General features: G+C 50.5%; 3 protein-coding genes across 7 annotated transcripts; 2 read left to right on the top strand and 1 right to left on the bottom strand.

Moving 5' to 3' along the window:
• Positions 1 to 755: 755 nt before the first annotated feature.
• On the top strand, positions 756 to 14840 carry P2RX5 (purinergic receptor P2X 5). Of its 3 annotated transcripts, none has more exons than XM_054847847.1 (12): positions 756 to 1068; positions 3358 to 3508; positions 6650 to 6769; positions 7664 to 7739; positions 8097 to 8193; positions 8582 to 8662; positions 9466 to 9604; positions 10448 to 10584; positions 10869 to 10962; positions 11432 to 11497; positions 11812 to 11894; positions 12341 to 14840. In XM_054847847.1, the coding sequence occupies exons 1-12, from the start codon at positions 932 to 934 to the stop codon at positions 12414 to 12416; spliced, it is 1257 nt and encodes a 418-aa protein (XP_054703822.1). In that variant the 5' UTR covers positions 756 to 931; the 3' UTR covers positions 12417 to 14840. The 3 variants fall into 3 exon arrangements, with proteins under 3 accessions (XP_054703822.1, XP_054703824.1, XP_054703823.1); XM_054847848.1 differs by having other exon boundaries at positions 761 to 1068; positions 6650 to 6721; XM_054847849.1 differs by lacking the exon at positions 12341 to 14840 and having other exon boundaries at positions 758 to 1068; positions 6650 to 6721; positions 11812 to 11898.
• A 736-nt stretch (positions 14841 to 15576) lies between these two features.
• EMC6 (ER membrane protein complex subunit 6) lies at positions 15577 to 20739 on the bottom strand. 2 transcript variants are annotated; one of them, XM_054847862.1, is made up of 3 exons: positions 20041 to 20739; positions 16429 to 16495; positions 15577 to 16148 (listed from the first exon to the last, which is right to left on the bottom strand). In XM_054847862.1, the coding sequence occupies exon 3, from the start codon at positions 16104 to 16106 to the stop codon at positions 15774 to 15776; it is 333 nt and encodes a 110-aa protein (XP_054703837.1). In that variant the 5' UTR covers positions 16107 to 16148; positions 16429 to 16495; positions 20041 to 20739; the 3' UTR covers positions 15577 to 15773. The 2 variants fall into 2 exon arrangements, with proteins under 2 accessions (XP_054703837.1, XP_054703836.1); XM_054847861.1 differs by lacking the exon at positions 20041 to 20739 and adding an exon at positions 16583 to 16670.
• On the top strand, positions 16699 to 20720 carry TAX1BP3 (Tax1 binding protein 3). Of its 2 annotated transcripts, none has more exons than XM_054847860.1 (4): positions 16699 to 16830; positions 18397 to 18516; positions 18816 to 18893; positions 19108 to 20720. In XM_054847860.1, exons 1-4 carry the CDS (start codon positions 16792 to 16794, stop codon positions 19243 to 19245), a joined length of 375 nt encoding a protein of 124 aa, XP_054703835.1. In that variant the 5' UTR covers positions 16699 to 16791; the 3' UTR covers positions 19246 to 20720. The 2 variants fall into 2 exon arrangements, with proteins under 2 accessions (XP_054703835.1, XP_054703833.1); XM_054847858.1 differs by lacking the exon at positions 16699 to 16830 and adding an exon at positions 17737 to 17864.
• Positions 20740 to 21029: the final 290 nt, after the last annotated feature.

The raw sequence follows: 21029 nt of genomic DNA, 5'->3' as shown, positions 1-21029 counted from the left end.
AAGTACAGGATCCCCCAGGAAGGGCACGCTCGGTTCGGATCCCAGCTTGCTGCTGGATCTCCTCTTGGTGAGGTACGTTAGCTCTTAAAAGAGCTGCTGGAAGGTCCTGGCTTCCTTCGTTTTTCACCTGAGAGCTCGTTCCATTCCCTCCTTAGCCAGGAGATGGTGTCCACCCCTCGTGGTTTAAGTAATGATCACGTCCTTGCACACGCAGGTGTCTCTGTTAGACTGGGAGGCATCTCTTGCACCACTGGCTAGTAACTCATCTCAGTGAGGATCAAACTATTCCTCTCCCTTTGGTGTTTCATCAGACAGTATGTTCTGTATCTGTATGTGCCTAGCTCAGCACTCACTGGGATTGTAGTGAGACGTGATGATGATTGATCCCTTAACGACATGCAGAAATCATTTATTAGTTTCTTAAGTTGTTGGGGGTGGGGAGGGGGGGAAGATGTAGCAGCCAGGCAGGTATTTTGGATAACTGGTAAGGACCCAAATTCTCATTGCTCATGCAAATGCTCAAGAAATTAAAAATTTAACTGAGTGCTTTGCCATCATGTAAAGGCTGAAGAAAGGCTGTAATACTTAACAGACTGTAGCTCTGTCACTTCAGATGCTGTAACACAGCTTCATGCTATAACATGTTTCACTATAAACATTTTGTGACTGTGGGGGAGAGGATGAAGCTTGGGGGCAAAACTGAGGCAGGGGCTTCCCCAGAGGGTGAATGAGCTGGAAAGCAGCTAAGGAAGGATCTCGTGTTAATGCAGCTGCTGGTTTCCGATCTGAGAGCTGCTGTCAGGAGGGAGGAGATCAGCCTCTCGCTCTGACGGGGTTGGTGTGTCAGGTTTCTGAGCGGAGCACGTGTGGATAATGCAAACTGCAAACACTGCTGCCTGCTCCAGCCTCCGGTACAGAGCGAGTTGGGAGCATGGGGCAGGTGGCTTGGAAGGGTTTATTTCTATCACTTTTTGATTATAAAACGGAGAAATATGTCATTGCAAAGAACAAGAAGGTGGGGATTCTCTATCGAGTGGTGCAGCTCTCCATTCTGGCTTACCTGGTGGGGTAAGAATCACCCTGCATTTCACATCCTGCTGCAGTTGTGTTTGCTTGCTGTGTTGTGATGAAGGTTTGATGTAGGAGACTGCGTACAGTGACAGCTTGCTCTGCCTTATGATTTTAATGCAGATAATTGTGCTTGTTTATACAGCTGGATTTTGCAATATCTAATAGACTTATATCTGATTTTTCACCTGCTAGGGATTGCTAAATTCAGCTCTACCTTCCAGATTAATGTAGGGTTAAAAATAGATCAAATGGCACTACGGTTTGTACTGCATTATTTACACCTTTATTTCTGTATTCCTTGGGAATGGGACCAAACCTTCATACCTGACTTCTTAGAAACAACAGCATTTATAGACGTGGTTGCTGAGCCTTGGGACAAACCTGGGTTGTCTGCAGGGCTGCATGACATGCTCAAGTCTAAATGGGAGGGAACCGAGCACAAAGTGGCAGATTTCTTTGCTGGAGCGGGCTGCAGCAGCTGCCAGGATTGTGGAGGTTGAGGCAGCGTGAAAGTCAGCTTCAGAGCAGGGTGAGTTGGCATGGAGATAGCTAGAGCATCTCTCAGAAACGGCCCAGTTCTGCAAGAAGCTGGTCACACTGACATGTAAGGAATGCAGCAATGCTCCTTGCAGCTTGCAGGCTCAGACCTGGAATTATCCAGCCTATGTGATGCCTGTGCCATTGCTTCCTGAGTTTGAGGCTTTTCAGAATGGGATTTGTAAATCTTTACCTTCACTGTCTGTGCTTCTGAGTCCCTTCACGTTTCTCAAACCCCGTGTTTTCACTGATTAAATATAGCAGAGTCATTTTTACATGCTGGATTTATTTATAGAAAGGTGTACGGTTCCTGAGCCCGCTTTGGTTAGCAGCGCAGAGATGAAGTCTCAGCAGTCTGGTATGTATCAGCTGCTAAAGGAGGAATCCTATAGATAACGTTGCCGAGGACACATCCGCCATCCAAGAGGGATATAGCATGACCAGTGACCATGAGTGTTCAGAGACCTTCTGGGCCATACAATTTTCTACCCTAGGCAGCTGTTGTCTTTTGCAAAGCTGTGGCACCCTCACCGGTGGTACCTGCAGTGACTCCTTTGCGGCCGGGGGCTCACAGCTTATCGCAGAGGTGGTTTGTGGTAGTCTGACGTCTGACTGATCGCGTACCTGTACCTGTTCAGAGGCTGGTGCAGGGCTTGTGATCGTCAAACCCCTCTGGATTGTCTCTTGCATGTAGCTGCTGTTTCTTCCCCAGTGGGCTGCGGAAAATGTAAGGGTCTGCTTTTGAGCCCTCCTGGGAGACAAAAACATTGTTCTTGGGGAAAATAGGAAAGTAGGAAACTTCACAGCAGTGGGGAATGTTATTATTCAGGTTTGTCACAAGTAGCAGATAACGGGCAACATATATCAGTGCTGCTCAGCCCGAGTTGGCCGCTTTCCCTTTCTGCATGCAGTAGTGCACTCCAGGTCAGCACACTGCAAAGAGGAGCTGTGCCAGCAGATGCAGCCTGCGTCCCTCCCCAAAACCGGCCCCGGCACCCTTAGCTTCTTCAAGGGCCTGCGTGATTTGTTGTCTTGGCATTTCATTTAACCCAGAGAGGTTTTCACCCACTAATATGGACCTCTCGCTGTTTCCAGTGGGAAGAAGCAAGCAAAACCTTTCCCTGGGGTGCTTAGCAAAGCAGCAGCTCTTCCAGGTGTGCCAGCAAGAAGCCTGAAGCCCAGTGCAGAGGCCAGGGTGCAGTTGGGTTGTTACCATCGCACTGGCTTACAAAAGATCCTGTATCCAGATTTCTGTTGGTGATATCCAGGTCACCTGCAGGAGTTGCACCTCTCCAGCCAAGGTCTGCTGCTGGACTGGGAGCCTGATGGCAGGTGCTGAGATGGGAGTGACTCACATATTTGTGAAACCAACCACACTCTTCACTGCGACTTGCAAAAGCTTATTTTATTTTTCACCTTGAAGAACACAGGATGTCCTCCCCTATTTCCACTGAGGTTGCTAAGCACAGCACAGGGAGGTGGAAGGTTTGGGGTTTTATCCTGTGACCAGTTATCATGCCTTTCCCTGCACGTGGGGTCTTGGTCCTGACTCTTTCTCTGCACTGTAGATGGGTGCAGCTTCTGTCAAAGAGTTTACTCTAAATTTGTAGGAGTAGTTGCAGAGAGTTTGGCGTCATGGGCATGTTTTGATTTGCCCTTGGATGGTGTTTGGCCTTGGTGTAAATCTTCTTTGGCTAACTTGTTCCCTGACCCCACTTACTAATGCTGCTGCCTGCTGTGTCTTCGCAGGTGGGTGTTCGTTGTCAAGAAAGGCTACCAGGACACAGACACATCCCTCCAGAGCTCTGTCATCACCAAGCTGAAAGGGGTAGCCTTCACCAACACCTCAGAGCTGGGGGAGAGGCTGTGGGATGTTGCAGACTACGTCATCCCTCCACAGGTTGGCATCACCCCGCTGCTATCGTCTCTGCCATCCAGCTAGAAAGACATCTTCCAGCGTGGCTGCTGGTAGAAAGGCTGCAGTGATGTAGCCAGGTCTTTCCTATGAATAAGCAGGAGGTGGGCTACAAGAAAACAGCGCTGTGCCTTCTCTTAGGTCTTTTCAGCAAATACGAAAGCAGCCTTGTCTCTCTCACAAAGGTCCATGGTGCTTGGCAAGTGGAACCTGCCAAGAAGTCCCGTGGACTTCAGTGGGACTGCTCAGCTGAGCAAAGCGTGGGCTAGAGCGGGCATGCATGGGGCAGCCCAGAGGGGCTGGGACATGGAAAGAAAACGTGGTGCAATTTGAGTGATGAGGGTTGCTTGAAATGTGTCTGGCTAAACCTGCCTTGCTGCTTCCTTGACTTGGACAAAGTGAGATGCATAGCTGGTGCTTAAGGGGAAAAGACGGCAGCAGATGTGGCACCGGGTTGGCAACTGCCCAGCTGTGCTTGCCAGGGCCTGTTTGTGCTTTCCCTGCTAGCGTCCACCACGTGTGCATGGAAAGGTGTGAGGGGAAAATCAGGGTCTTGTGCTTGACAGGGGGCAGAAAGCGGTAAAAGGAACAATTTACTTGTCTGTCCATAAAATAAGGCTTCACCTTCCTCCTCCTGCAGCCCATGTTTACTCAGGCCTGTGGATCTGTGCTCTGCAGCTCCACCAATTTCAATGCAAAGCCTCAGACCTGGTCTGAGACATGGTGGTCTCAGACCAACACGTGCTGTGCAGCAGGAAGGCCAGGCAGCGTGCTTGTGGTGCCTCTTGTTCAAGCTGTGTGGAAGTCCTGGGATGCTTGGCAGGTGGCTGGTGTTTACACCCAAAAATGAGATGGTGATGTTGACCAGTATTTTAACTTGTCAGATGTTACTCCTGTGACTCAATATTCTTGTTACTGCTTGTTGACTTATTGAGTAAAGATAGCTGTCTCTGCCTCTGGGCTGGTGTGCCCTGCAACGCAGATGTCTGGGCTGTGGCATCGTGAAGCCAAACACGACCGGGCAATCAGTCTACAATATTGAATCCAGCACTACTGCAGCCTGCCCCAGCGTACATCAGCCTCCAGCAGCCCTGGTGATGTTAGACCCTGGGCTCACAGTGAAACTCAGCCACTTCTGTGGACTGTGAACGCAAATGTGGGTATCTCATGAGCTTTCCTGCTCCATGTGCTGTACTGTTCATCCGCTGAATGTCTCAGGTCAGCCGTGAGATGCGTCCCACGTGGGTTTTTAGGAATTAATGCACTGTGACTTGCTCTGCTATCTATCTACTGCGTAATCTCTCATTTTGCTTTGGAGAGAGAGCCCTGCGCTGTCCTGGTGGGTCTGGATGGGCTGGTTTGTGCTGGAGAGACCCGGGTAGTGGAGCAGGAGGCGATGAGGGCTGGGAGAAACCCCGTCTCCTCCACAGAGCATTGGGCAGCTCTCCAGAGTGCACCAGTGCGGCTGCTGACCGACATGCCCTTTCTGCTGAGGACAGACGTCCCTGTGTCCCAAAGTGCTGGCGGGATGTGGGGTAAGCCCACCCCCCACAAAGCACAGCGAAGGCAGGAGAGCGGGCCAGGCGAATGTGAGAGCACCGAGCTCTGCTCCCATGGACAGAAACCTGAGATCTCCGATTCTTCTGTGCAGCAGGCAGGGCTGTGTGCTGGAAGGGGTTTTCTGAGAGGCTCCGGAATAAACAGCAGGCGCTCAGCTTACTGAAATTCACAGTGAGGGCTGAGAACGCCCTTGGGCAGGGTGAACCAGTGGCGCCTTGGGGTTAAGCTGAATGCAGAGCAGGGATTCACCTGGTGAATCCTTCACTCGTTGCTCTCTTGGGCTTCTTCTCTGGCAGGTTTGCAGCAGCAGCAGCTTGTTCCCTGTTGTGGTTCCAAGCAGCCTTGCGGGGTCGGGTGTCCAGAGTTTGCTCCTGATCGGGTATTTTATCACCAGGTGCTCACTTGCACAAGCAACCAGTGTTACAGGTGGCAGGGCCTGGCACGCTGCTGGTTCCTGTTGTGCATGAGGGTATGTTGTCCAAGATGCTCAGGGCTGCCCTGCCCCATGCCAGGACCGTGGGCTGGCTCTAATGGTTGTGTGTGTCCCCTCGGCATGACGAGGGTCAGGCTCCCCGGTGCCGGGGGCTGTCCAGAGACGACCCGTGTTCCCGTAGCCGCAGCCTGGTGCTGTTACTGACCCTCCTCCCTTTCCCACCTGTGCATGGTACAGAGCAGAAGTGGTAGAAGCACGTGGTTTATTTCTGCAGTCATTTCACTTCCGAGTGGCAAACCAGCCTCCACCTGCAGTGCCATGGTAAGCTGCTTTCTCTCCCATCTGGCTGACTGTACAACTGTCTTCAGGCTTGTTTTTCCTGTGGTTTCTGTTGGTGGTTGGTTGTCGAGGGAAAGCCGGTATGGGGAAGAGTTAGTTATTTTAACTTTTTGCTTAATGTGGGGAAGGGATCAAATAGAAGCTATAAATGTATAAAGAAGGGAAGGCTCCAGAACAGGAGTCAGCCATGCATATTGTGGCTTTGCCTAAATACGGAGGAACACAACGCTGCCAGAAATAAGGATTTGGGGGATAAAAATGCAATCAAGTCTCTCCTTGCACATCCCAGACAGTCATCGCAATGGCTCAATAAAATGATCTGTAGTCTCTCTAGTACAGCCGTGCTAGAAGTGCTCGGTTTTGGTTTATTGCGTGTCCACTCAATCCTGCACTGTGCCCTGCTCTTGGTCCGTGAGCTCGGGCTTGTAACAGCACAGCTGGGGTCCAGCCCGACCCTGGCTGAGAGCAAACACCCGCAGGGGCTTTTGATGCCTAATCAGGGTTCCTTATGGAATAGGAGGACAAGCGCTTGCCGAGCAGCCAGCAAGGCAAGGCTCAACCCTCCTGCTCAGCAAACTAACGCGGTCTCCGAAGCAGAACCCCTTAAGCCACAGAGACCCACCAGCCTCATCCAGACAAATATCCAGACAAAGGGCACTGTTGTATCTCAGCCTGAAAAGCATCAGGAGAGAGGGAGCTGTTACTGTTCTGCAGAGAACCGCATCCTCCTTGTAACACGTACTTTAGGAGTAAAACAGATTTTCTAACTTCCTGCCTTACTTCGTTTATTCTAGGGTGAAAGTGTCTTCTTTGTCATGACGAATCTGATTGTGACCCCAAACCAGAGGCAAGCCACGTGTCCTGAGGTAGGAAGAACTGAGCTCCTTGGCCCCCAGACCCCTACAAAACCGGGGGTAAGAACTGACAGAGGACACCCGGGGAGCAACAAACACAGGAAGGATGAAAGGCGAACGGTTTTTCTCTGTAGTGTAATATCTCAGTGGGGAAAATCAGACTGGTTACTGCAAACCTGGGAGGTTCAGCTGTCTTAATTTCCAGAGGCACTGGTCATGTAGAGTCCTGCTGGCTTTAGTTGAAGGTGTTGGACATCTGCCCAGCTGGAGATGAGACCAGAGCAGTGATTGCTCAGGGTCAGAAAAGGCCATGGGAAAATAACTTTGAGTTATGGGTAGAGGGGACTTTCTAAGAGCCCCATCCTGGGAAGGGCTGAACATTCAGGCTTTTGTTACCTTCAGGACATGGGAAGTCTTTCAAACCGTGTCATGTTGAAATGTCCTCTGTGGAGATGTGGTTCAGGGAGTGTTGTTTCCAGGTAGCAATGATTGATTTTCCGTATCACAAGCCCAGGCCGAGAGCACAGTTTGTTTGTTCAGGACGCGGCTGTCCTCTAGTGGCTGTGTGTACCCGGTGTGCAGCCGAGAGAAGGGTAATTTTGAGCTCAGAGAGCTTGTAGCTTAAATCATGGGTAGGGTTACCTCTTAAGGTGAAGTACTGTGGCCTCCTGCTCAGTTTTGGTGAGTGGTAGATGCTGTCTGGGTTTTTCCATAGCCTGTCCCTCTCCAGGCTGAGCAGAGCCCAAAAGCAGGATGGCATAGCTGGACCACGGTGTTGCTGGTGGTGGGATGCTGTCGGGCTGTTTGCATGTGACCTGCAGTTACCACTTCAGCTGCACATTTTCAGTGTTCACCCTTCTATGGAGGATTCACCCCAGATCAGCAGCGCTTCCTTACCCCTCTGAGTCTCGTGTCCTGTCACAGGTCTCACTTCTGTCCTCTTCCACTTCGCAGAGTGCCAGCATTCCCGACGCCCTGTGTGACAAGGACGGGGACTGCCCGGCGGGGGAAGCAGTGGTGGCTGGCAATGGTAAGGGAAGGGTCTCTCCTCCTGTACTGTTTGCGGTAGAGGTGGGCTCCTTCAGAGGCATCAGCCTGCTTACAGCCCCAGAGATCCCTGATGACAGAGAGTGGCAAGGACTTTCTTTTCTTTACTATCTTTTATTAAGATTGCTGCCATGCGTACGGCTCTGTGGTGGCTGGGCCAAAGCACCCCGGGCTGCTCAGAGAAGCAACAAGAGAGCGGTTGTTCCGGCTGAGAGGCCCTTGCCCAGCAGGGAAGAGGACTTTGGGTGGCAGTGAAAAGCATCTGATTTTTGTGAGCCGTGTAGGCAAGGGGAGGAGGTGGCTGCTCTGTGTGACCTTTTCTGTGATGTCTGTGCTGCAGGGGTTAAGACAGGCCGTTGTTTGAAAGATGGGGACAGCATCAAAGGGACTTGTGAGATACTGGCCTGGTGCCCAGTGGAGAAAAGATTCAAGCCCAAGTACGTGGCCATCCTGTGCTGTTTCCCAGCTCGAGTTGCTTGGCTTGTGTGTCACTCAGGGCGGTTTCTGGGTTTCCTCTGCTTGGACGCTTGCTTGAACGTTGGCTGTTCAGCACAGGGGGGAGCTCTGCATGGCCCCCCGGCAGGACTGGCCCTCTGCTCCCCCCTGCTTGGCTCACTGGCTGTCCCAGGGCTGTTTCCAGCTCCCGGGGCTTCCCGTCACCCTGCACGCTCCTCACCAGCTCCTTGCTGGCAGTGTGGGGAGAGTGGCGTGGCTGGCGTAGCACCACGGGGTGAAGCCTGGCTGTTTCTAAAATGGCAATTCCAGTTTAAAAAACATGTGGGCAGGGTACGAACGTAAAACAGATAACAAACCCTTCTCTTCCAGGACACCGCTTCTCGCCAGCGCAGAAAACTTCACTGTTTACATCAAGAACTCAATCCGCTTCCCCAAGTTTAAGTTCTCCAAGTAAGTGCAGGTGCTCAGAGATCCCTCCATCCTCTCCATCACAGAACCAGAAACCTTGGTTTGCTCCACTGTCCTTCTCCTGCCTGAGGAGGTGGATATTCCCGCTTCTAACGTGCAGAGGAGGCCTTTGGCTTCAGGCTGTGTGGGAACAAGGAGCTAATGAGGGCTTGGAGCTTCCCAGAGAGCAACTGGGATAAAGCTGTCCTTCACCAGATGAGGTCTGCGATGGCTGCTACAGCATGGGAGGCACCATGGGTGCATGGATCTGTCCACCAGCCAGGGCATAGGTTCCTGAGCTGCTTCTGTTCCCAGGCAGTCCCCCTCTAACGTAAAAATGAAGGTGCCTGGACAAGGCTGGGAAAATGCAAATTTAAAAATATTTGTTTGCATTCGCTGCTACAATATGAATAAAATAAAGAAGTGTAGAATGGACTGTGCTCTTGCTATTCTCCCAGGCTTAGTTAGACATTTCTAGCATCTTTTTTTTTTTTTTTTTTTTCCTTGAGAAAACCAGATAGCCCTGGTGCACTCTGGCAACCTGCTCCATGTGGGTCCTTTCTTGAGCCCAGATTCAACTGATCTAGTCCCCATCTGGCCTGGAGGTCAGTTTTGTGTGGGCAGACTGCTCTCCCTGGGCCAAGAGCGGAGAGGTTCACACGGTGACAAGGCTGCTGGCAAGGTGCCCTTTCTGTTGTGCACAAGGGGTGCTGGAGAAGTCTCTTGTCCCTGCAGTCGTGGTGGTGTAGGCTGTGTAGGCAAGCAAAGAGGGAGACAAGGTGGCTTTTCCTCTTCCCTGCATGCAGGATGAATGTGCTGGCAACCAACGATGAGTCCTACCTGAAGACCTGTCGCTACAGCACGGAGCATCCCTACTGCCCCATCTTCGTCCTGGGGAACATCGTCCAGTGGGCTGGGAGTGACTTCCAGGAAATGGCCTTGGAGGTAGGAGCGTCCCTCAGGCTCGTGTGGCTTCCCAGCTGGCTGTACTGCTCACTGGGTGGCCGGGAGGAGAGCCGCTGGCCACTGCCCACGGATCTGCCTCCTGTCCAGGGAGCAGAGGAGAGATGCTTGTGCTCAAGGTCAAGCCAGTCCAATTTATCCTGTCCCCAGGGAATGGGAGGCAGGGCGATGGGGTCCTCTGGAAGAGATGGTTGGGTCAGTTATCTCACGGTGGCCGAGACCACTGCTCTGCCGCAGGGTTTCTTTGTTTAATTTCAATGCTACACCACCATCGGTTTGAGCCCAGAACTCTGGAGCCCAGTAGGGCTCCTCTGCTTGGAGAACGCCCTGTGAGGCTTCCCCTGTGGGGAACGGACACGTTTCTGCATGGGGTGCTGGGGCGGCAGCACCAAACAGGCTGCGACCCAGTGTGCGTAGCCCAGGGGGCAAGACAGAACCAGTCTGAGGCTTCCCGGGAAGCACGGGGTGAGAAGAGTGCAGGCTTTGTGCTGGCTTCTGCACTTGTGAACTTCATCCCTGCATAAAAGAGCCTCTTCTCCACTGAAGTGCTTTACAGCCACTTAAATTAATGAAATCAGTGTCCTGAGATGAGAAACCTCTTCCTAGGATGCCAGCACAGGGAAAACTAGGGCTGTGTATAGAGTAATGTGGCTAATATCATAAGCATGAACTTGGCCCATCCAGAAGCGTGTGTGCTCCTGTCTGTGACCAGCAATGCGGCTGTTCTTGTCCCCGGGGAGACCTTGCCCAAGGATCTGACAAATCTGAAAACACATTAATTGAACTAAGCTTACAAAACTCACACTGTCTCTCTCTTTTGTTAAGGGTGGTGTGATAGGAATTCAGATTGAATGGAACTGTGATCTTGATAAAGCCCCTTCTGAATGTAATCCTCACTATTCTTTTAGCCGGCTGGATAACAAGTTTGCAGAGAAGTCCGTCTCTTCTGGTTACAATTTCAGGTAGGTAAAGAGGAGAAGGCGATGCAGAACCGCAGCTGGGCTGAGCTGGTTTGACTGGCAGGTGGTGGTGGTAGGCAGTGAAGCCGTACTGGGTCATGCCAGGCACTGCCCCGGCCAAGCACGCTGCTTCCGCAGAGGAGGGGAGGGAGGGAGTCGTGCTCATGGTGAGCTAAAGCTGTTTCTGATCGGGGAATAGATCTGTTCGAACAGATAGGTGAATTCAGGTGGGTTCTTGTGTGAGGGATGCAGGTGATGGAGTTAAAATTGACGTTGTTGTATTCCAGGTTTGCCAAATATTACCAGGATTCTGAGGGCATTGAGTACCGGATGCTCATTAAAGCATATGGAATCCGCTTTGTCGTGATGGTGAATGGCAAGGTGAGGTTCCAGGGCGGAATATTTCTGAGCCTGGACAGAAAAAAGGTGGGGGACATGTCCTGGTGGGAAGGCAGCTCTGGGATGAGAACAGCCTTTCTGGCTTGTCGCAGGAAAGGGCTCTTGCCCTTCATCCATGTGGAGCTAACCCTACATAAGAAAGGAGACGAGCCCGCATCTCTTCTACCTAAAACCAGGCTCGTGTAAAGTCTGACAGCAGGAAATACGCCCCAGGACTTGTTTTCCATGTGCACACACTGCAGAAAAAAGAAGCCTAATCCAGGGATGAGGCAAGCTACAAAATGCAGCCATGGACAGTTGGGTCTGAGACAGACAGACCTTGAGCATCCAAGATTGTTGCTAGCAAAACACACCCACAGGCACTAGTAGCTCCCCTGTGTAATACCACACCCTTAAGTTTGTTTCCTGGGTTGTTCTTTCGCCCAGTACTTCATGCCCTTTTTTCTTTTAGGCAGGGAGATTTAACATCATTCCCACCATTATCAATATCGGTTCGGGGCTTGCTCTCATGGGAGTGGTAAGTGAATGTATTTTCTTAATGGAACGCACTGGGACCCAGGTCCCGCGTTTAGCTGTTGGGAGGATAAAGTGGGATGGTTTGTTTGTGTCTCCCCGCTGCTGTGGCTGCTCAGTCAGGTGCATGTCTGTGTCCTGTCTTAAAGGCGTTTGTTAATGCACCTTGTAGTCTAAATACCCCTATGATTATGTGGAGTATGAAGGAAAATACAGCTCCTACAAGTTATTCTTCTTTAATTAATGCTCGTTACTAATTAGATCAGAACAATTCCTCTTCTACTCTAACGATAAAACACAAGTTCTTTCTGTTTGCAGGGAGCTTTCTTGTGTGACCTGGTGCTGCTGTATCTGATTAAAAAGAGTAACTTTTATCGAGGCAAAAAGTACGAGGAAGTAAAGTAAGTGAGCTTGGCTTTTGTGTCTAAATGTAATGGCTTTATTGTTATGACTAGTAGAAATAGAAGGAGATACGGGAACACAGTAACCATTAATGGCAAACAACAGCCAATTCCAGGAAATTATATTCCTCCAAATGAGTTTAGCCAAGTTCCTCCCTCCCTCCGTAATCCATCACCGCAGTTAGCTGCGGAGCAAAGTAAGCTGCCGTGTCATGGTTGGGCTATAAACAGCGTTGCACTGTCGGTCCGTAGTGACTGCGGATGGAATTGGGGCAGCTCCAAGAGCGCCAGAGCGTCATGAAACAGAACTGGGGCTTTAGCTGTGCAGAGGGTGACGGCCGTTTTGGTAAGGTGTGACAGGCTGGCTGGGAACCTCTTGCCAGTGTTGCTTCCTGAAATGGAAACAGCCTGCTCACCTTGTCTGTCACCTTTGCTTGTTTCCTCAGGTCCAGCTCCAGGAAATCGTTATCTAGCCCGACGCTGAATGGGAATCAGAGCCCCGACCAGCTCGACAGGCTCTAGGCACCGCAGTGGGTCTGCCAGCTGGACTCATGTTCCGGGAAAACCACGCAGGTCTGAAATCACACCAGGACTGGGAGGTGGAGAGACCCCAGATCAGATCTGCTGTCTGTTATCGGGATTCCCAGAGGGAAAAAAAGCCCTTTAAAGAACTCCCTTCTTTCCCCAAGATGTTCTCTGGTATCCTGAGCTTGCGACAGTGTGTCGTCACTATGGATTCATAAAAGGATTTTATAAAAGGAAAAAGAAGGCACTAAATGAATGTTTTTATATTTATTGATATATCTGTACCTACGTCAATTAGCTGACATTATCCTGTGGCTGTGCTTTGCTTCCATGTGCGGAAGAGCCGTGATGTGAAACACCACTGGTGCTTTGAGGAGGGCTGAGATTCAACCTGTCTCCTGCTCCACTGGTTTGTGGCCACAGCTTCCAGCTCTCACTTGTGTTACTTGCAAGATTAGCTGTAAAGCAGCAGGACTGCTCCTGTCAGGAAGTGCAATGTAAAGCAGCATTTCAGCAGCTCTCAGAGCCCAGGGAAAAGGGGACGATTACGCTACAACGCCCGTGCTGGCTGGGCCCGCGTCACAGTGGGGGAGATTACTCTTATTGCTCTGTGTGTCTGTAACCATTAGGGCTAGAAATGGTGCTCCTCCAGGAAAAACCTTCGCAGCAGCTGCAACAAGGTGCTCTGCTCATCTCAGGAACAGCAGGAGAAGGTCCTGCTGCAGCTCTGAACAGAGAATTGGCTCAGCCGTGGCTGGGGCTGCGCTACCTCACCTGCTACCCACTGTCTCCTTTTGTAGCTGGCCCAGAGAACCGGCATTTGAGAGCACAGACCAGGTAACAGCAGGCAGAGGAGCGTTTTGAAGCAAGGCAGGGACAGAGGGGTTTGTCGGCAGTGAAGGGGAAGGGGTTAGCGCGCTGGGAAGTGGCACTGGAGTATCTGCACGGAGATGGTCGTGGGTTCTGCCCCCTTGTTCAGTGGCTGGGTTCATTTGCTCGGGATTGTCCTCTCCACATCCGTTACTGATGGCTCATGGTGGGGAGAGATCTGGAAGGGGCCTTAATGCTTCTGCTGGTTTTTGTAGTACCCTGAACTGTACCGCAGAGACTGAAAAGTGGAGCTCTGTCAGGTAAAACAGGTTTTGCCAGGTTCTTCCAAGTACACCAACAGGAGGAAAAATTAGCGGGCAGATGTCCACTATTTCAACGCTCTGGTAACTTCCAAGAACTACCAGTGCTTCGTTTCTCAATAGAGAAATGTCTCATTGCAGCCCACTTTGTGACGTTATGCTCATGTGGGGATGTAACTAATCTCAGAAAAGTGCTTATAGAATATTATCATTTACTTCTAAAGTTTGCATTTGCCTAAGCTGACAGGAATTGACGCGCCAGTGAATTCCTGCCTCATTTAAAGCTTCCACACTGTAGCTTGGTGCAAACTGATCAGTGGGCTGTAAATGCTGCCTGGTCGCCCTCGATCAGGAGTCATGATGACAAAGATCAAGTGTTTCTGTGCACTTTGAATATTGTGATTTAAAGGACTCCTGCTGCAGCATCCCTGTGTACTGCTGGGACAGCTGTAGAGAGTGGCGTTACAGGGAGCTGCAGTCATCGAGTGGCACACACACATGGAAGCAGCAAGCTGTACTCACCTTTGCTTTAACTTCTTTAACGTGGTTACTCCGAGGTACATGTTGATGATTCTAAATTAAACCTCGCCTTTGTCAGCAGTAGCAAACTCTGAGTCCAGTCACTGATAGCAAACCCCACCCAGTCTCGTCCACTCCCTCTGCTTCTGTTCAGATGCAAATAATTACTGAGTCAAGCATTTAACGAGAAAACAGAATTAAAGAGTGGATTTAAAATAATTTAGGATAAGCTGTGTACCTCTGATGCTATAATCGCATCCAAAGCCTCCTCTCTTTGGGCCAGCAGTCTCCCCTCTGGGCAAACAGGAGTCATCACGTAGCTGCGCTAGTCAGGCCTATTAGAGTTACCCTGCCAAGAAAATGGCATGGGCTTTTCACTGTCAGATCTTAATTCTAGTTGAGTAATTTCTAGATGGTGAAACACATGGTGAACCCCACATGTGACAGCAGGCCAAGGCACAACTCACGGAGACCAAGTAGCTCATTGTAACATGTAAAGCTGACCATGAGCTACTGAAACCAATACTTCAACTTGACAAACCATCCTCTTGTTAGATGACCAAAGCTATTTCCTGAATTTAAGTCTTCAGGGGCTGCAGGCCCCCAAAAGTCCCTAGAATATTTCCCTTCTTTATACCTCCTGCTTGACGCAATTCCCAAAACCATTCCTGTTGATAAAACATAACCAGATTCCTTCTCAGGAGCTTGTTTCTTTAATTTTTTTTTTCCTTGTATTTAATGTTTGGCAATAAAATTTGTCACTTTAGGGCAATGCGCTCAAAGACTCTTCTGTACAGTGTGGCTTTGAGGTTGCACACACCACCTTCTCTGTGATACACACCTACGCTAAGCAGGTCAGTTAAACCCTAAGTTTGCACAAGCAGGTCCGTAGCAAAGAGATTACCTGTATGGTGGGTGATTGAATTTTCATTTCTGTTCCCGCCAGAGACTTATGGAACACCACCACACTGTTCAGTTGTGGAAAACGCCAGCAGGCTTACAAGCGTGTTCAGTAGTCTGAGCTGGCAGGTAGTAAGATGCTGCTCTTGGTTGTCTGTGTTTCTGGGCACAAGGGTACTAAAAAAGCAGCAAAATGTTTGACTTGTGAGACCATTACTTACTGAATTTTGTGTATGCCAGTGATGAGTATCCACGACAGTGTCATTTATTGATAGCATGTACACATATATCACTTGTGGAAATACCATTTGCACTAGCAACTCCATTACATTTCTGTACCAAACCTTCACATACACTTAATTACATGCTACTGTGCAGTATTTCCTTGTGTCAGTGGATTATTTCTTAAGAGCGCTGCGTTATACACTGCTGTTATCAGTATTTGTGTGTAGGGACAGGCAGCAAATCTAGAAGGGACTGTAACTGGTGTGTCTTATCCAAAACACAAAGGACACAAGGGACTACCTTAACGAAAACTCACAGCTGTGCCTGCAGTTAGGGACAGAAGTTATTCCTTAACCACCAGACAAATATCGGAGGCATCCAAGTGGTGTTTCACATTCAGTTTAATTGGAACAGTACTACCGATTCATTTGTACTTGGACATAATTTACTGACAGTATTAACGATACAAGCGATGAACAACAGTTTAAAAGGTAAGCTGGCCTAGTTGTGTAGATGACTTTTGGCAACAGTCCTCCTGCTTCATTAAAAACCGCTGCAGCTAATGTGGCTCCTAGTTGTTTTAGTAGACGTGAACCATGCCGTACAGGAAAGTCCAGAACAGGACATATGTGAAGAGCCCTCCTATAAGCCCCCCCGTGAAAAGCGGCCTTCGGGATTTAAAGTACTTGTTCCATCGCCGTCCGGCTTTTAACACCAAGAGCACGGAGAGCAGGACGGAAGCCAGGAAGTAGAAGATGAAGCCGTGCAGGCCGGTCAGGCCGAGGATCCCGGCCGTGGCGCCCGACAGGGCCGAGACAGACGTCCTGCAGTAGTCCAGGATGGCGGCGTTCCCCCGCACCGCCGCCTCGCTGATGAACTGCGGCCCCTCGCGCTTGGCCACCACCGCGGCCATGGCTCCCAGCCGGGCTCCGGGACCTCCTCTCTCCCAACGAAACTGAGGTAAAGAAGACAACACGCTGTACGGTCCGCCCGCCGGCCCGCCGCGGCCCCGGTCCGTGCTGAAGCGGCGTCTCCCGCGGAGAGCCGGGCCCGCGGCACCGACACAGCGAGCCCGCTCGGCTCCCGGGGCGGCCCTCGGGTACGCCGCTCCGGAGCGTGGCGGGAGCTCAACGGCCTCCGGCGCCCGCGCGGAGTCTCCTCCCGGCACCGCCCGCCTGGCGCCGCGGAACGCCCGCGGGGCCCTCCCGCCTGTCCCCCCCCACCCCGGCCCGTACCTCTCATCCACGGCGGCGCGCTGCTCCGCGGCACCCTCGGCCGGGCCCGACAGTCACGCCTCACACCCTGCCAAGGGACACCGCACACCGCCCGTCACCGCGGGCCGCCCGCGGGAGCCGAGGCCGCCGCGCCTCCCCGCCGGGCCCAACCTACCGCCACAGCGGAGCCTTTCGCCTCCCCGCCGGAAGCTCCTGTCGGGCATTTTGGCGCGGGGGCCGCCGGGAAAGCGGCCTGGCTTCCGGCGCCCGCGCCTCCGCCGCGGGCGAGGCGGCACCCGATTGGCTGGCGGCGGCCGTGACGGCGGCGGGGGGCGGGGCCGGGCGAGGCGCTTTTGTTCGGGCGGCGGCAGTGGCGGCGGGGCCATGTCGTACGTGCCGGGGCAGCCGGTCACCGCCGTGGTGGTGAGACGGGGACGGGACGGGGGCACCGCGCCGGGGGACGCCGAGGGGGACAGGGACGGAGGCGGCGGTGCCGCCGGTGCCGCCCAGCAGCGCACTGCGGGCTGTCAGCGGGCGGGAGGGTTCGGCGGGGGCGGAGGTGCTGCGGACGCGTCCCGTCCCGCGGGTGCGTGGAAGGAGCGGACGAAGGGCGTGGGTTGCCGCTCCCCGCCCGCCCGGGCGGCGGCTCTCTGCCGTGGAGGCTGTCAGTGCCCGCCGTCCGGAGTAACGGGCGTCGAGCCCCGCACAAACGCCTCTCCGCTCCCGGATGAAGGGTTGGGGGAACGGGGAGGAAGCTCCGCCGGCCTGAGGGAACAGCCCCCTGCCGAGGGGGCCCCACGAGCGACGCGCAGCCGCAGCTGTCACTCCAGCCGCGCCGAGAAGCGCCTTCGCCGGGTCAGCGGGTCCCGCAGGCAGCCCGGCCTTCCCGCCGCCCCTCCGGCAGGGCTGCCCCGCTCGGTGCCCTCTGCTGCGAGCAGCTGCACCGCATCGGCAGGACAAGCACCTGCGTTGCTACAGCTTTAAGTGTATTCCTTGCTTTAATCAACAAAGAGTGCAAGCAAGGGTCTCTGTTGTTTCTTCCACTAGTTAAATACTAAATTTAATTGTGCTTTGGGTGTGTGACTGTGATACGCTGCCCTGCTCCCAGCCCTGTAAGAGCAGACAACCTGAGGATGTGGCAGCTGTCCCGGTGTGGCCAAGCCGTCTGTATCCCGTGAGAGCCTGAGCCCAGCACCCTTTGGGAAGCTAACTCTCCAACAGGGCTGTTTGAGAAGAAGGTCATCTGGTCCAGCCCTCCTGCACTGAGCAGGGACACCTTCCACTAGATCAGGTTGAAGAACCTTTGGAGTGGTTATTGTTTCAGTTAAGAATGTGGCTTTTCATCTTGGCTCAAGAATTGCCCAAGCTGGCATTTATACAGTACTTAGATAATGCGTAAAGCCTGTCAGATGCCTGTATTCATCAGACAGCAAGGAACCTACCTCTGGATTACAAAAGTGCGTTGATAACTTATCTTAAAGAACCATCCTAATAATAGGTTATTTCCACTGATAGGGCTAGGCGGGAACACAAGGCATGAGGATAAAGAGCAAGATGAGTCTAGCTCTGACTGACTGCTAGTTATCAAGATGTGACTCATGCTTAAAGAGACCTGCTCTGTTTTTAGTGTCTTGGGGCAGCAGTAAAGCAGTGAGTGGTTAAGGAGCTTGGCTGTGTCATGGCATGAGCTTGCAGATAGTTCCCTGGTCTGTGGTGAGAACTGAGGACAGGTCAGAGCCAATTGTTGTCAACACCAAGGTTGCGTGTGACCGACAGCAAATGCCACATGATAGTTCTGTGCTGCCCAGGGCTTTTAGAGCTGTCTGCTCACAATATGTAACTTACCAAGCATGCTGCAGCCTGCTCTAGTAGGTTTATGGTATGTCTGTGAGAGACAATCTAACTGGGTTTTAGGTATCTGTCTTGACACACTTGAGATTTCTTCCAGTAGTCACAATACTGAGCTATTTTATCTTTTTCTCTTTTCAGCAAAGAATTGAAATACATAAACTTCGTCAAGGTGACAATCTGATTCTGGGATTCAGCATTGGAGGTGGCATTGATCAGGATCCTACTCAGAATCCTTTCTCCGAAGACAAGACCGACAAGGTCAGATGCTCTTTGTTTTCTGTAGCACCTCTCTGCTAAGCATACCCCACTCCCAGCAAGCTGGACTCACTTGCATCTCACAGAATTGACCACTAAGGTTACTCTGTTGCCATGTTATTTGCAGACTAAGCTTGTTTTAAGTTAGCTCTCCACCTTTTTCTATCTTCCAACATTATACAAACCTCTTTTTAAATAGAATCCTGTAATTTACTACAAAGTATTTTTGCATTGTCAGTAGAATGGCCCTTGAGTATTTAATGCTCCCATATTTAGTAAATGAACACTTAATTTTTCTCCAGGGTATCTATGTAACAAGGGTGACAGAAGGAGGCCCAGCAGAAGTTGCAGGACTTCAGATTGGAGATAAGATCATGCAGGTAAACACCAAGATAAGTACAATGTAGTACTTGGTGCATACTATGGAGAAGTTTCTGCTGGGGGAAATACTGTCTTCTGGGTACTTTCCAGGACAGTTTGTGGGGCTCAGACTGAGCTGTGGCATAAGCCTATCTACTACATAGTTCCAATGGAACAGTTATAAGACACCTGTGAGTCTGTGTACCTGCCTCATTTTATGGTTTTTCCCCCTAGGTGAATGGGTGGGACATGACAATGGTGACCCATGACCAAGCTAGGAAGAGGCTGACAAAAAGGAATGAAGAAGTGGTACGGCTGCTGGTGACCAGGCAATCTCTGCAGAAGGCTGTGCAACAATCCATGATGTCCTAATCAATCACCAAGTTGGGGAAGGGTTGGGGAGGGAGATATGTAGACTGGTATCAAGCAAGGAAGCAAATACTAGACCCGAACAGGTTGTCTGGAAGGAGTGCATGTTCCTAACTGTGGTAAACACTATTTTTTTTTCTTTCTCTGGTGTAACTGGCAGTAGTAAAACTCTAGACCCCCCTGGCAAGAGTGCTTCTCTAAAGTCTTGCCTGCAGGTACATGGTAAGACTTTATTGTAGTCATGGCTTTCAGGAGCACAGGACAAATCCTAGTTATTTAAGAAAGCAACTGGAGAAACCTTAACTTTGATAGGATTCTTTTGTAGCATGAAAGCTTCCTATTTTAGGAGGAAATGTGGTTTCTGCTATTGAAGATAAGAGGGTTTGCTGTACTTCAGCTTTTAGAAGCGAACTGTCCTGTCCTCCCATACTATCAAATTAAAGTGCCAGAATTAGGAGTTGCACACTGCTGTGGGGAGGAGCACTGTACTAATCTCACATGGTGTGCTAGCTAGACAGAATATGCTGAAGGGTTTGGGGCATTACAGTTTGCTGCAAAGATTCCCTGTACAAAGCAGCCTCTTCAGACAAGAAACAAACAACAAAGTAAGTAACACAGAAGTGTTAGATTAATTCCTGTGAAGTACACTAAAAGTTCATAGACACAACAGTTCAATTTCACTGTCAGAAAAACCTTAATTCTCCTTGTTCCCAAGTAATTTGTAATATCAAATGAATCAAGTTTAAATGAAAGGAATATGGAACAGGTAAAGAAAACAAACACTGTTGCTGAACTTACCAAAAGAGCTGCTTGTAGCTGTAGAGCCTTCAGTTCTTCATTCTACTTCTATCAGACTTGAATTGTGAGGGGTGGATTTTGGTCTTCTAGACGACTTTGCTTAAATCACTGATTTATTGGATGGAAGAGATGAATATGCCAGTAATTTCCAAAAGTGCCTCTTGACCAAATTTAAACTTCTGGTAAGATACTAAGTTGTTTAAATCAAATGCCACAGGATTTAAGATTCTTGCTGTAACACTAAGTTAATTATCTAGCATCCTAGTGGTTTGTTAACCAGCTAGCTCTACAATTATCCAAAAACTGGAGTTCTTAATCCCCTTCAGTTGATTTATACATATCTATACTTTCCTTAAGCAGTCTTCAGGTAAGCTGTTGTAAATAGAACATGAGGAGGTGGCAGACTAACTTATTCAGTACATTACTGCTGTGCCATGTATGTATGTTGTGATTGAGATGCATCTCAGACTGTTCTGTATGCACCAGCAGATGCCTATTTACCATTTTTGTATCTATCGAATTACTACAATACTGCTTTTGAATTTTATAACTTAAGAATTCAGTGGTAAATTTTAAGGCTTTCAAGTTGAAGTTATTTTTGTTACTATAAAGATACACTGCTATTTGTACTGCTATTCCACTTGATTTTACACACAATAAAACAAAGTTGGATTTCCTGAGCTATTTCTCCTTACATTTAAGAAGGCTACATCACTTGAATGCCTCCAGCTGACACCTCTTTTCTGGCTCAAAGTGAATCATGGGCTACATCACCACAGTGCAGTCTGAGGTTAGTAAGCTCTGATTTCACTGGTGGGTAGCTGCAGTGTTAGTGAGCTGTCAAACCTCACCTGGCCTCTAGCAGGGGGGGAGAAGGGGTTCTAGTTTTCTGTAGGTTGGCACCTAGCAAGATAGGTTTTGAACATTCAAGTATTGTTCAAGTGCAAATGCATGGATTCCCTTCTAGTTCTTTTAAAGGGTATAATTCT

Source organism: Grus americana, chromosome 19 (genome assembly GCF_028858705.1).
Source record: "Grus americana isolate bGruAme1 chromosome 19, bGruAme1.mat, whole genome shotgun sequence".
Taxonomy (NCBI): Eukaryota; Metazoa; Chordata; class Aves; order Gruiformes; family Gruidae; genus Grus; species Grus americana.
The sequence above is the reverse complement of the archived record's forward strand: the minus strand, read 5'-3'. Positions and strand labels throughout refer to the sequence as shown.